The following is a 14032-nucleotide window of genomic DNA, read 5'->3' on the forward strand; positions in this document are numbered from 1 at the left end:
CTGCTCTCCAATTCATCCACATCTTTCCCAAAATGTGGCACCCAGAATTGGACAGAATACTCCAGCTGGGTGCCAAATTTTTGCAAAGATGTGGATGAATTGGAGAGCAGTGTTCCCTCTAAATTTTCCCACTCATGTGCGGAATTAATCTTGTTATGTGTACCAATATGGAGGTGATGTGTGACACATCACCTCCATATTGGTGCACATAATAAAATTCATTTGGCTGGGATGGGGCCAAGGGATTCAAAGTGTGGGGGGGCCTCAGGGCTGAGCAGAGGGTTGAGGTGCAGGGGTAAGAGCTCTGGCTGGGGGTGCAGGCTCTAGGATGGGGCCGGGGATGAGGGGTTTGGGGTGTTAGATGGGGCTCAGGGCTGGGGAAGAGGGTTTGGGTGCAGGGGTGGTGAGGGCTCTGGCTGGAGGTGTGGGCTCTGGGATGGGGCTGGGGATGAGGGGCTCAGGGCTGGGGCAGAGGGTTGAGGTGAGGGGGTATGGGCTCTGGTTGGGGGTGTAGGCTCTGGGGTAGGGATGGGAATGAGGGGTTTGGGGTGAAAAACTGGGGTTGGGAGAGACAGCGTCAGACTTTCCTCTCTCCCTGCCTCCTTGGCGCAGCTGGGGCTGCAGAGAGGCAGCTGCTGGGGCTGGGAGAGGGTTGCATCTCTCCCTGGCTGCCACACGCAGCCCAGCTGGGACTGGGAAGGACACCCCAAAGTTAGTCTCCACCCCCACCTGATCCCACCGACCTCCACCTACTCCCTATTTCCCCCACCACCTCACCTTCCACATCCTCTCCAGGGTCCAGGAGGCACCTAATTACTGGAGCCATGCCTGTGCAGCTCCTACGTTCCCTCCTGTGCGGCTGCCTAGGCGTGCACCTTAGAGGGAAGGTAGTTGGAGAGTCCAGAGAAGAGCAACAAAAATGATTAAAGGTCGACAAAACATGACCTATGAAGGAAGATTGAAAAAATTGGGTTTGTTTAGTCTGGAGAAGAGAAGACCGAGGTGGGACATGATAACAATTTTCAAGTACATAAAAGGTTGTAACAAGGAGGAGGGAGAAAAATTGTTCTCTTTTACCTCTGAGGATAGGACAAGTAGCAATGGGCTTAAATTGCAGCAAGGGCGGTTTAGGTTGGACATTAGGAAAAACTTCCTGTCAGGGTAGTTAAGCACTGGGATAAATTGCCTAGGGAGGTTGTGGAATCTCCATCACTGGAGGTTTTTAAGAGCAGGTTAGACAAATACCTGTCAGGGGTGGTCTAGATAATACTTAGTCCTGCCTTTAGCACAGTAGACTGGACTAGAAGATCTCTCAAGAACCCTTCAAATCCTACAATTCTATGATTCTATGTGCTTAAGTTCATCCCTATTCAGGACAACAATTAAGCACATCTTTAGCTTTAATTATGTGCCTAAATCCCAGTATGTGATTAAAGTTGAGCACGTGTTTAAGTGCTATCCTGAAAAGGAATGTTTTCCTGAACTGGCATCCTAATGACTAGCACAAAAAATAAGAACAATAATCCTGCCTACTCTCTCTTTTAAGTTCTAAGCTATCTCTGACAGAAACAGGTTTCAGAGTAACAGCCGTGTTAGTCTGTATTCGCAAAAAGAAAAGGAGTACTGGTGCCACAAGTACTCCTTTTCTTTCTGACAAAAACAGTAATTTTTATGTTGGCGGAAGGATGTTCAGAAAGATTAGATACCTATTTTCTAAAACTTGGCCCAAATCCAGATTTTCCAGTCTCCAAGGGTAGAGTAACCCACTCAACCAAGTCAAATGCCTTTTTGATATCTGTAATGATATTTTATTATAATGAGCTGACTAGAGTGCTGTGACTGAATGGTACAGACTTTCCTGAACCCCAAAAGGTCCTTTATGGTCATGATATATATAATCCATTCTGCTTTCCTTAGTAAAGAGAAGCAGCAGTATCTTGAACAGTGTAATACAAGGGTTCCAGTGGAAGCTAAGGAACAGGAGAGTTGCTCTCTTAAATTAATGGAATTGAGAAAGGACAAACAGGATCATTCTAATGCCTTTGATTTCAGTGGAGTTATATTAGCATAACACTGGTGTAAAGCAGTGTTGATTCAGGTCAGCAAAATGTAAAATAAGCTTATTTATTCAGTGAAAATTGCTGCTAAGATTTTTCAGACATGGAAGGGGATTTTGACTATATATTTATACCCAAGCAGGAAAACTCACTACACATTTGAAAAAGAAAATGTTGAAAATGCTCAAGGTCTTTTGGAGATTTAAGTTCTGATTCTGTTTACCCTGGTGTAAAATTGATGTAAGAATGAACAGAGCCATGGCTGTTCTTTATAAGTGATTTGATCCAATTAATGAATCAGTTAGCAACTGCAGCAATGGGAACAAGGAGGAAGGATTCCTAAGGGTTAAGAACTGTCATCAGCATATACATTCTCATATTTTCATTCGTGTTTACTCCTTTAATATTTGTCATTTAAAAACTGTGCTTTGTTAATGGTGCAAGGGACTAGTAGAAAAGAAGAGGAGAGAAAGGACAGATTTGACATAAGTCTCTAACTCAAATGCTGGTAAAAGGAAGTTAACAATAATGAGAAGACAGAAAAAAAGACTTAGAAGACTGCAGCCAATTAAAGAAATATTGGGACGATACTGAATTTTCTAAGCAAGGTCACTAGTTAGGGCCACTCAGCCCTAGCAAATCATTTTCCTACAATTAATGGCAAGGCAACTATGGGTGTGTCAGAAATCTTTTTCAGCTCCAATTATCCAAACAAATATTTACAACCAATTATCCCAGTTGTAGCTAGGTGGTAAAGGGATTTAAAGTCATTCTTTTATTTAGTTAATCTTAATGAGAACTTCCTAATAAAATATAATAGCGCCAAGCCTGCAGGCTCAGTTTTTCGTCAGTGCTGATACAAGCTTTGATGGGTGTTTTCCCTATGTCAAGACTGAAGTAAAACAGATTAAGGTCTTTTGTGCTGACCTTTTTATAATGCCTAAAAGGCACTGATGACATACTATTTTCCATGACATTCTAACGTATGCTATATTGTGACTATATATGTTAAACCTTTATTTACAATATCATGTCACTTAAATTAACAGTGGAATTAACAATTTTATTTATTTCAATAATTCATCATGCCACTTTCATATTTGACATGATGAGTTAAAAACAAGAGGGAATGCCAAATGTTATTATTCCCAGGCCTTTTTCTAAGTACACAAACCAAGAGACAAGTCCTCTTTTGCTATAAAGAAAGTTTTCCTTGAGACATATGTGGGATCAGCTATTTGGTTTCCTGCCAAATAGGCAAGATATGATGCACAATCATATACTTTCTTATTTGCCAGATCAGCTGAACACTTCTTATTGAAAAGAATGTGAAAAGGAGTCAGGAGCTAATCCTTCTCCCCCTGAAATCAATGGGATGCTTTTTACTGACTCCAATGGGAGTTGGAGCTAGTCCATCTGTGTGTTTACAGAAGAGGGCATATTTTTTTCATTTCCCGACTTTTGTGCATTTAGATTCATAATCTTAACATTGCATGAATACAGAGACAAGTTTATCATTGAGCCTGGGAAGTATCTTTCAACAATCTCTAATATTCCACAGAGATGATAATCTGAGAATGTTCTATTCTTAAAAATCTCTAACCACACCACTGATGCTGAAAGTTCCTAAACAAGAACTTCAAAGGTACTATATGGAGAATAGCAAAGAAATGATCAACTGTTTTGCTGTACCGATTACAACTGCTCTCCCCACATTATTATATTAGCAGAGCCATATGCAAGCATGCACACACATTTATACACTTAATCTGTCTTCTCAACATAACCAAAAGGAAACCTTTTTGGTTACCCAATTTAGAACTACATCGAGATTGTCACTGTAAACCTTTACTTACATAGCAAGTCCTTACTGACACAAATATTTCCACTGACTACAATGGGACTGCGCACATAAGAGTTTTCAAAATCAGTCTCTTAGAGCTTATCATTATCTTTTTAAGTGCATGTAATTATTTCTAATGACTAACTGTTTGCTGCTTAACCTGAGGCATTTAGTGTAAATGTTTTAACTTCTTTAACTTTAAATGAGTTTTCCTTGGAAACAATAAGACCTTAGGGTATTATTGTAATAGTAAATTTCACACCAATCTTTTACAAAGAGCTACCTACCCTCACAATTTCTTCCCCAGTTTCAATACACCTGATAAAATATTTATTAAATATAATAAAACAGCCTGAAACATACAGTATATTATAGACTTAAATCTTGTTCTTTGTTCATCACAGTAGATTAAATACTATAACAAGTGTTTGCATGAAAGCGATTTTCTATACTATAATCCCCATTGGGCAAGTAATACATTACATCTGCAACATGTTAATTTACATCACTCACTTTAATAAAGGCTGATTTAGAATTTGGTGTTAGGGTATAGTGACTCACATGTTTACTAATTAAAGGTCTGATCCTAACAATGTTGAGTACCTCCAACTCCCATTAGAGTTAATGACTTCAGCAACAGAGTGCTTCAAGTAGTATATTCAAACCTGGTTTAAGAAGATGGAATCCTATTGAAATCAGTGGAGTCACTCCTGTTTATGCAGGAACTGAATTTGGCCCACAGGGTCTAATCTTAGTTTAGGATCCAACAGCACCTGTCTACGCCTGTCCGCACAGAATTTACACCCATGAGTTTATTGCTCCCCTTTCCAGCTAACATATAGCAAAAATTTAGAAAATGTACCTTTATTCACCCAAATAACATAGGACTGACTCACAATTTGTGATATTCAGAGAAATCACTGAAAGCTTTATACTGGAAAGATGCTCTGTTACCAGGCATTTCCAAGTTATGCTTCAAGAGGGTGGTAACCCGTGTTGATTTTCTTTTGCAATACAATGCAATGTTATGACTAAATCTTTCTCACGTTAGTCATACAAGTAGCCCCAGGAATGTTGGTGGGCCTACCTGTGGGAGTAAGGCAAGCAGGAATTCCATCACATATAGAAATTTTGATGTAAAAACTCAGGACTTTACAATAAACTTACAGGAAAAGCATCACCGGAACAGAGGGATGATCATACTGGAAATAAGCCACTACCTTACAGAGACCTTTGCTTTTAAATAAATTCTAAACCAGTGGAGTAAATAAGCTCTAACCCAGTAAGTCACAGATGCTGAGCTAAAGTCTTCCGAGCGACCTGTGGCTTCACATCAGATAAGCAAGCGAGAGATGCTGAACACTGGTGCCAGAGATCTGTCACTTAATATAAGAACAGCAATCTAGAGTTGCTGACCAGTGATATCACAGAGATATGTCTTGACATCAGACCAGCCCACTAACAATGGTGAGCTAATGACTTCACAGAGACCTGGGCCTTGGCATTTGATTATCATTCTAGACGTGCTGAGACAGAGACCTCATAGAATCCTGGATATTCATAGGAAACCAGAAAGCTACAGATGCTGATCCAATAATCTCATAGAGGCCTCTACCTGGACACAAGTATAGAAAAGATAGAAGGGCTGCACTAGCAATCTGACAACGTCCTGTGCCCTGGCTTCTTGCCCAGGTACCGAGTTAGAGACCTCTGGGAAACCTGTGTCTTGACATCAACCATCGTGCTAAAGCTGTTGAGCTAGTGACTCCACGAGTACCTTACAGGCACCTGAGGGAGAGAGAATATGCCTTCTTAAAAGTATGTAAAATAGCTATTCTATATTTAAAACTTCATCATTTTAAAGTCCAGTTTCTCAGGACTTTCCAGAGCTAAATGCACGTGCTGAATGTCCCATTAAAGAACCAGGGATTTCCTCTTTCCCTTGGTCTAGAGAGATTATTTCCAGCCCTGAAATGTACAGTCTGTACCACAAACCACAGTAGCCTGGTGTTTGTTGAGGAGAGAGGTGTGCAGGGAGGAGAAAGCCATTTTTGAGGGCAAGAGGAAATAATCGTTGTGGCAAAGTGATTAAATACAAATTCGGCTGACTGAAAACGGCTCAGAGGTTTGGAACTTTCAGAGTAGTCCACGGTGAGATGGATTTGCAGGTAGATAGCAGGTAAAGTGGTTAAAGCTGCAGGATGAGCACATTTATTAAAGAGCCCTGCAAACAAATGCAAGTGAAAGGTCCTGCCCTTTGCATAACTGTACAGGAGCCTCTGTCCTATTTTCAGAAGAGACTCAGACATTTAGGAGCTTAAGTCTTGATGAAAGACAATGTGCTTTAAACTCCTAAGTGCTGTAGTCATTTTTAAAAATGGGACATAGGCACTTTTGAACATTTTACCCTTAAGGTCATAATTTTAGAAATGGTTTTGATCTGTTTTTATTGGATTCTGGAACTAAAAGCACTGTTAGGGGACTGCAGAGCCCTCATATAGGCTGCACCCTTAAACGCCCCTGTGTCCCTGGGCTGAGGCCCCTTTGCCCTTCTTGTTATTAATGTTTATTTCATCACTGTTTTAGCGTGTGTTTTGTTTAACGTTGTAATGCATGTTTGGGCTCAGCAGCAGGGAAAACTGTGGTGGGGTATTTTTGCACATACTGTGTACATGACACGTGACCATCACAAGGCGCATACATAGCTATATAAGGGTGTGCTAAAAGCTTCTCTGTGTGGTGGAGAGGTGACAGACTCTGAACAGAGAGGAAGGTTCATCTGGCCACAACCAGTACGCTTCGCCGAACCACCCAGCAGGGAGTGAGATTGTTTACTTTACTTGTTGCACTGTAACCTGGGATCACATATTAGGATTCTATTGTAGTTTTCAAAAAATGGTTAAAATTCACCTGGTCTCTCTCAAACTGAACTAAATTGCTCTAGGGGAAAGCACAGTTCATAACAACACCCATCAGGGAGTCAGAATACTTGTGAATATTTGCTATGCAATGGCAATGGGGTGACTCTGTCTGTGCAAACCAGTATCATATCTGTCTGAGTGGCAAACCCTATTACATTGTGACAGACTGTACCCCTGTATTCACGCCTTGCTCACTATTATAATAATCTTTGTACAAAGTATGCCTTGTGAGGTATCATTTGAAAACTCAGTATTTGCTGGTCATTATTGTCCCTGGTAACATGTGTGTGGCAACATTGTATAAAGAGTTATAAGATACCACTGTATGGTGTTACCAACACATTTTCCAAGTCTGGGGAGTGGCCAAACCAGGTCCTTAGAAACAACCTGATGCCTTAGCCAAGTGTAAACAAGTCCAATGGGCCATTACCTGCTAAATGGACATTCTTTGGCAGAAAAGGGGGCATGGACAAAAAATATACATCTTAGCAAAGATACAGCATGGAGTTCCCCTCCATATAGACTGCCTGTCACTATACTCCCAGCTGGAAATGCTTCTCAAAGTGGAGAGAGGACTATAAAAAGGAAGGGGAGACACCTCAAGAGTACCCCTCTCTTTCTCTCTGCCTACCACATAAACAGCACCTGAAAGATAGAGGAAGCAGCGTTGGATTAGGAGAGGCCAGTAATCTGCTAAAGCATGTGGTGAGTAAACCTTGCTTTGAATTTAACATAGTTTGTTAAGTTAGACACTAGTTGTGTTTGATCTTTATTTTACTTGTAACCATTTCTGACTTTTATGCCTCATTACTTGTACTCATCTAAAATCTCTCTCTCTGTAGTTAATAAACTTGTTTTATAGTTTTATCAAATCCAGTGTGTTTGAATTGAAGTGCCTGGAAAATTCCATTTGGGGTAACAGGACATGTGCATGTTATTTCTGTCAATTAAATGGTAGAGTTTATATAAGCGTGTATTGTCCTGGAGAGGGCCGGGCAGTACAGTACATACATTTCTGGGGGGAAATCTAAGACTGGGAGTATGTTGCGGGTCACCCTGCAGTATAAACAAGGCTGGTAAGAGCCAGTGTGTGGCTGACTGCAGCACACACATAGACATAGCGGGGAATGACATGCTGAAGGCTGTTTCTGAGCAGTCTGGGACTGAGGGCTATAGCAGCACAGCAGTGTAAAGGGCACCCCGTGTTAGAAGGCAGGGAGACATTGCTACAGCTTACGAAAGCTTATGCTCAAATAAATTGGTTAGTCTCTAAGGTGCCACAAGTACTTCTTTTCTTTTTGCGAATACAGACTAACACGGCTGCTACTCTGAAACCTCTGTAACTGTGTAACTCACCAAATGGGAAAAGAAGCATTAATTAAGGTAACACACTCAATATGGCTCACTGAAGGCACCAGAGAAGAGAGGTCCTATTGATTGAATACCTAACTCTCTTCAGGAAGGGGAAGCCTACTGATGAACTCATCCCATTAATTCTGGTATCTGGAATGGAGAGAGATAAAAATTCCTAACAAGGAGAACCTGAATCTCTTTCTTGCTATCTGGACTCTGAGGGGCAAAGATTCCTAACCATAAGCAAAGAGATCCCCATGCTGCTTGGTCTGGGTTAGCCCTGAAAGACAATTTGAACTGATCGATTACTACAACTCTGTCACCTTTTGAATCACAGACTGGAACTCATTTGTGTATACATGCTTGTTAGCTTTAACCTGCAAATAAACTCTCATTTCTTTTTTCTACTGAATAAATCTTAAGTTAGTTTATTACAGGATTGGCTACTAGCATTGTCTTTGGTGTGAGATCTAAGGTACAAACTGATCTGGGGTAGGTGACTGGTCTCTTGCGACTGGAAACAACTGGAGTATGTTTTGATTTTTGGTGTAAGTAACCATTTATCACATAGTCCATCTTATCTGGGTGGCAAGATAGCCTGGAGCATCCAAAGCATCTGTGACTTCATTATAAGACTACTGTAGTACTTTGGGAGCTCACACTTGTTACCAGGTTGGTGAAATCTTATTATAGTACATACAACAGGTTTGGGGTATCTGCCCTGCTTTTTGAGAATCTGACCTCAGGCTGGCACTCTCAGTCATGAGCCACTCCAGACAGTGTGACAGTGGCACAAATGCTCTCACAATCCATGGGAGATAAAGGATGCTCAGCACCTCTCTGGAAGCAATCAACACCTTGCAGGGTTGAACCCTTACTGAATGGGCTAAGCACCAAGCTACAGAGACACTGATGTCCCCAGCAGAATGCGACTGTCACTAAAGAAAAGGGCACACTTGGCTTTGTTTGTCCAAATGAAACCATGGCCAAGCAACAAGTTGACTTGATTGGGCTCAGGAGGTAAAGGCACCCAGCTGGATGATGAAAACCAGTATCACCTTTCCTCTCTGAAAAGCAAGAGCAATTTTAGAACTCACATTGGTGCAATAGGTAAAATAGCACTCAATGTGTGTGTGTATGTGTGTTTGTGTGTGTGTATATATATATATAAACACATCTCTTTAGGTGAAATTTCCAATGAATTCTTCCCATTTGTGTGCTGCTGGCTCTTTAAGTAGCTTCTCAGACTCTGATTTATAGTCTGATTATACTTCATTTTCTTTTACAATGATTTTATTTCTAACCTTTGATGCTGGGGGCTATCCATTCCCCATTTAAGCTGGCTCACTACCTTGCTCATCCTAGCCCCAACAAAAATGTAATTTGTGCAGTATCACTCACTCTCTTATTCTCAATGTTCACTTACTTTAAACAAGAGAGGTGCACATCAGTTCCTTTATTTACCTATTATAGTGTTTAATCCCTTACTAGGGATGCCCAGAAAACTGCTTGTTGCCTAATGGAAAAGCTCCCCATCCTCTGTGTCTGAGCTCCTGTCTGGCAAAACTCCCTGTTCATATTGGGCCAGATCCAACACCCATTAAAGTCATTGGGAATCTTTCCACTGACTTCCATGGTTGTTGGATAAAGCCCACTAGGTGGCAGTTAATTTTATCTGACTGGATAACTCATTGGCTACACTACAAGAACTCAGTGATGATCTGCAGGAGAAAGGGGGTAGTTAAGTTCCTTCATATGCTGCAACATCAAATTTATTCGGCCAGGCCTGAGTTCTGGAGTTATCTCCAGTTCATGCACTGTTTCTTTTCAGTATATAAACAGGGTAAAGAGGTTCCTTCAATCTCAAGATTGGACACGTTTCTGAATACCTTCACTTAGTTGTAACATGTGGCATACACAATATAAGCTACATTTAGCAAAGTCTAATGCAGGGAGTCTTCAGGGATTTATGAATGCCTGGGAAATAGACCTCAATCAGACTTTTACAAGAGGGGAGTGGGAATGAGCACTTGCCTTCAGGTCTGAAACAGCCAGAGAAAGCTAACCACACCTCATAATGGTAAAAAAGTTACACATTTATTTATTTTTTCCATATACAGGATGCTGCTATTGCAACTCTCTAGATCAGTGGTTCTCAAAGCTGGTCCGCCGCTTGTTCAGGGAAAGCCCCTGCCGGGCTGGACAGGTTTGTTTACCTGCCGCGTCCGCAGGTTCGGCTGATCGCGGCTCCCACTGGCCGCGGTTCACCGCTCCAGGCCAATGGAGGCTGCAGAAAGGGCGGCCAGCATGTCCCTTGGCCTGCGCCACTTCCCGCAGCCCCCATTGGCTTGGAAAGGCAAACCACGGCCAGTGGGAACCATGATCGGCCGAACCGGTGGATGCGGCAGGTAAACAAACTGGTCTGGCCCGGCAGGGGCTTTCCCTGAACAAGCGGCAAACTGGCTTTGAGAACCACTGCTCTAGATGCATTTACAGTAAGACCAGTGACACAGTATGTCAGCCAGCCAATGTTACGCAACACAAATGGAGTAGCTAGTCAGGCAAACCAAAACTTCCCAAACCACCCCCTTGAAAAAACAAACAAACAAACAAAAACAACCTGGGTAAACAGCTGAGTGTTTGAGCATTTCCGCCAGGTCAACAAACACTGCGGGGTCAGATCAATGGGCTAGCAGATTCCATAGTCAAAGCCCTCCACTGAGAATTCCTTATCCCCAGCCACACAAGTGACAGTTTTGTCAGCTTGAGAGTCCAAACTGATCTCAATTGACTAGGTCATATATGGGAAAAGAGGCAGTCATTAAGAGTACATATAAAATGCTGTTAGGAGCATGCTGTCCAGTGCAGATAGGCAGGCAGGCGCAAGCTCTGCGTGAGCTAGCGCATTAAAAATAGCCATGTAGCTGGGGGTGGTGGCTCAGGCTGACTGCCAGAGTACACACCAACGAGGACCGGGAGGGTTTGTGCTCAGGTGGCTAGCCTGAGCCGCTGCCCATTCTGTCCCAGCTACACTGCTACTTTTAGCGTGCTAAGGCGAGCAGAGCTAATGTGTGTCTGTCTACCCCTGCTGGCAAACACACTCCCAACTGCAGAGTAGACATACCTCAGGGTGTGTCTTCACAGCCCAGTTAGCTACAGTTATAAGTTGAGTGTTACCCCTAATTTGAATCCCATCCACATACAAAAATTTCTAGCTCAAATTAACTGGTGCTTTAAGCTCAAGATAGCTAGGGTATCAGGGGGCTGGGTTGAAACTCAAGTGATGCTGAACCTCCAGCTAGTCATGCGGTGGGAATGCAACAACTCAAGTTACAACAAAGCATCAGCAGCTAATCTAGTCACTCTGTGCTGCTAATCAAAACAGCCTGTGTAATTTAGTGTTGTTCTGAAGTGTGATTGCTCTCACTTAAGCCAGGCTAGCTCAAGTGCAGTAACTCAAGTGTATTAACTCGAGCTAACTGTAGCAGTGAAGATGACACACAAGACTTTGTAGATCATAGGCAATATTTTGGATTGTACCTGGAAAAAAGTGGGAACCCAGTGTGGTGTGTAATATGCTCCAAGTCAGACTGCTAAGGAAACGGGCCTCTGAATACTGCCCTAGATGCCTGAACCTGCACCATTGTAATTCAATGGGTATTTTGCAGGATTGAGCCCTATCTAAAGTTTCACCGAAAAAGAGTTTCGCAATAATCCAGTTTGGAATATGCAGAAAGTAGAGCTGGTTGGGGTTTTTTTATTTCAATTTTTAAAAAGAGGAAAACTGTTGATTTTTTGGTGAAATTTCTTTCTAGCTTTTATTTTAAATTTCAAAAAATAATGAAAATATTGCCCTCCCTCCCCCCGCCTTTTTTATACTACCTGTAATAAAAAGTATCAAAGTAAGCCTTCCTTGTATAGTGAGGAATGGGCTAAGCAGACAAACACTGAAAGGGCAGAGTGGTAAATTCATACATATGCTGTGGGAGTGCCCCACTGCAGTACACTTCACCTTCTGGAACAGTTTCAAACTCCAGATCATTGATTCCATCACTGATCATGATCAGTCACCACCCCCCTCTGTAGACCCTGCACTACACATTCTCCACCCTCTTAGGCAGGATGCCTCACACAGGGCTAGCACAATGATTGCCCTAAAAACATTCAGAGTGCTGAATAGGAGGCAAACAGCACAGAAGAGACTATTCTGCAAACTGATCAGCAGAGCCAAACCGAGACAGACATAAAAATGTTCACAAAACACAAACCAAATGCAAATGAAAAGTGGAAGTAAATCCATGCGTCTTACCTCATCTATATTATCCTTTTTATTGGTTTCATTTTTGAGTTTTTTCTGTCGCACTTTGGTTTCATATTTTGGTCTGGGATGTTCCTGAAACAAGTCAAAACAAAATCATGTCTGTGGCAAAAGGTTTTAAAAGCTGATTATCTGCAGAGTATAAAAGCACCACAAATACATTGAGACATAGAATATCAGGGTTGGAAGGGACCTCAGGAGGTCATCTAGTCCAACCCCCTGCTCAAAGCAGGGCCAATCCCCAGTTTTTGCCCCAGATCCCTAAAAGGCCCCCTCAAGGATTGAACTCACAACCCTGGGTTTAGCAGGCCAATGCTCAAACCACTGAGCTATCCCTCCCCCCAAAGTTCCTTATAGTTCCTCATCAGTTGTTCCTCAGTTGTTCCTCAAACAGTTCCTCATCAGTTGTTCAACCATGAAACACAATTGGTACACAGACACAATGAACTGAGATCAAACACTCATAGGTTTATCTAAATGGAAAATTTAGTCAAATCTTTACATGTTCCCTGGTGCATTTTTGATGGTGAAAAGGGAAAAAGAACAAGTTAAAAATATTCTCCATAAAGCTGGGTACTGAAAAGAAACAATATTCTGTACATATTGACTAATTCACACTACAGTATATAAGCAAACTTTGAAAACAGTGTAATCTAGACCAGTAACTCTCAATCATATTTGGCTCCTGACCCACAAAATGGCCTCAGAATCATTCCACAGTCTTTTGTGGCTGGCAAGGAATTCTGGGATTTGATTCAAAGGAAAAAATTTCAACTATTTTGTGGGGTGAGGCTCAAAGAAGTTTAGAGCTGGTTGGATCCTTTAGATCCTTTTTTAATATACCAGCTTATACTTTAGAGCTAAGTACTGGCATTTCCCACCGGCAACACAGTGCAGTGAATGCAAAAGTGTAGGGTCTGAGTGGTGAGTGCTAGAGGCATTACTCTTGCAGAGAGCAATGTCAGGCTAAACACCTTCCTTGATGCTAGAGGGAAGGTGTGCAGCACTTAAAAAAAAACCCCAAAACATACCAATATTTACCGCTAAAATGTGCGGTGTGCATTCTCCACAACAGTATCCCCTCTGACAATTTGCATGTACTATCCAGTTATGCCCATTTTAGGGGGTACAGTGCCCCCTAGCAATGCCATTAAGCCTTGTAAAATTGTTAAAAAAAATTTTTCCAGCCTGCTCACAAAATCCTACTTGCCCATGGTAACAGTCAGGGTCCAGACACCCCAAACGGAGAACAGGTTTTGAACTCCAAAGAATAAGCAGCTGTATTAACTGATTGTATACAATGTTGCCGTGCTATAGAAGTAGGTCAAGTAAGGTCTTTTATGAAAGTGTTTAACATTCTTAATTATTATAAGAGGGGTATACAAGCTGTGGTTATGAATTTATGTATTTGTGCATATAGAAAACTGCTTAAAAACTCCAGCTCTACCTCACAGCAGGTCAGTGAGTGATCAGACAGGGAAAAGTATCTCCCAAGCCAGGTATTTATACAAAATCGGACTCAAGTAACAATCCATAGCAC

The 14032-nt window shown here is 41.9% G+C and overlaps 1 protein-coding gene across 1 annotated transcript in view; it reads right to left on the reverse strand.

The window, feature by feature from the left end:
• ANO2 (anoctamin 2) overlaps positions 1 to 14032 on the reverse strand; it is a 284158-nt gene that overhangs the window by 112510 nt on the left and 157616 nt on the right. The window contains exon 14 of the mRNA XM_073314959.1: positions 12484 to 12567. Within this exon, the coding sequence (XP_073171060.1) occupies positions 12484 to 12567 (84 nt within the window). The remainder of the gene's footprint in view (positions 1 to 12483; positions 12568 to 14032) is intronic.

This window comes from Lepidochelys kempii, chromosome 1 (assembly GCF_965140285.1).
Source record: "Lepidochelys kempii isolate rLepKem1 chromosome 1, rLepKem1.hap1, whole genome shotgun sequence".
Lineage (NCBI taxonomy): Eukaryota > Metazoa > Chordata > Testudines > Cheloniidae > Lepidochelys > Lepidochelys kempii.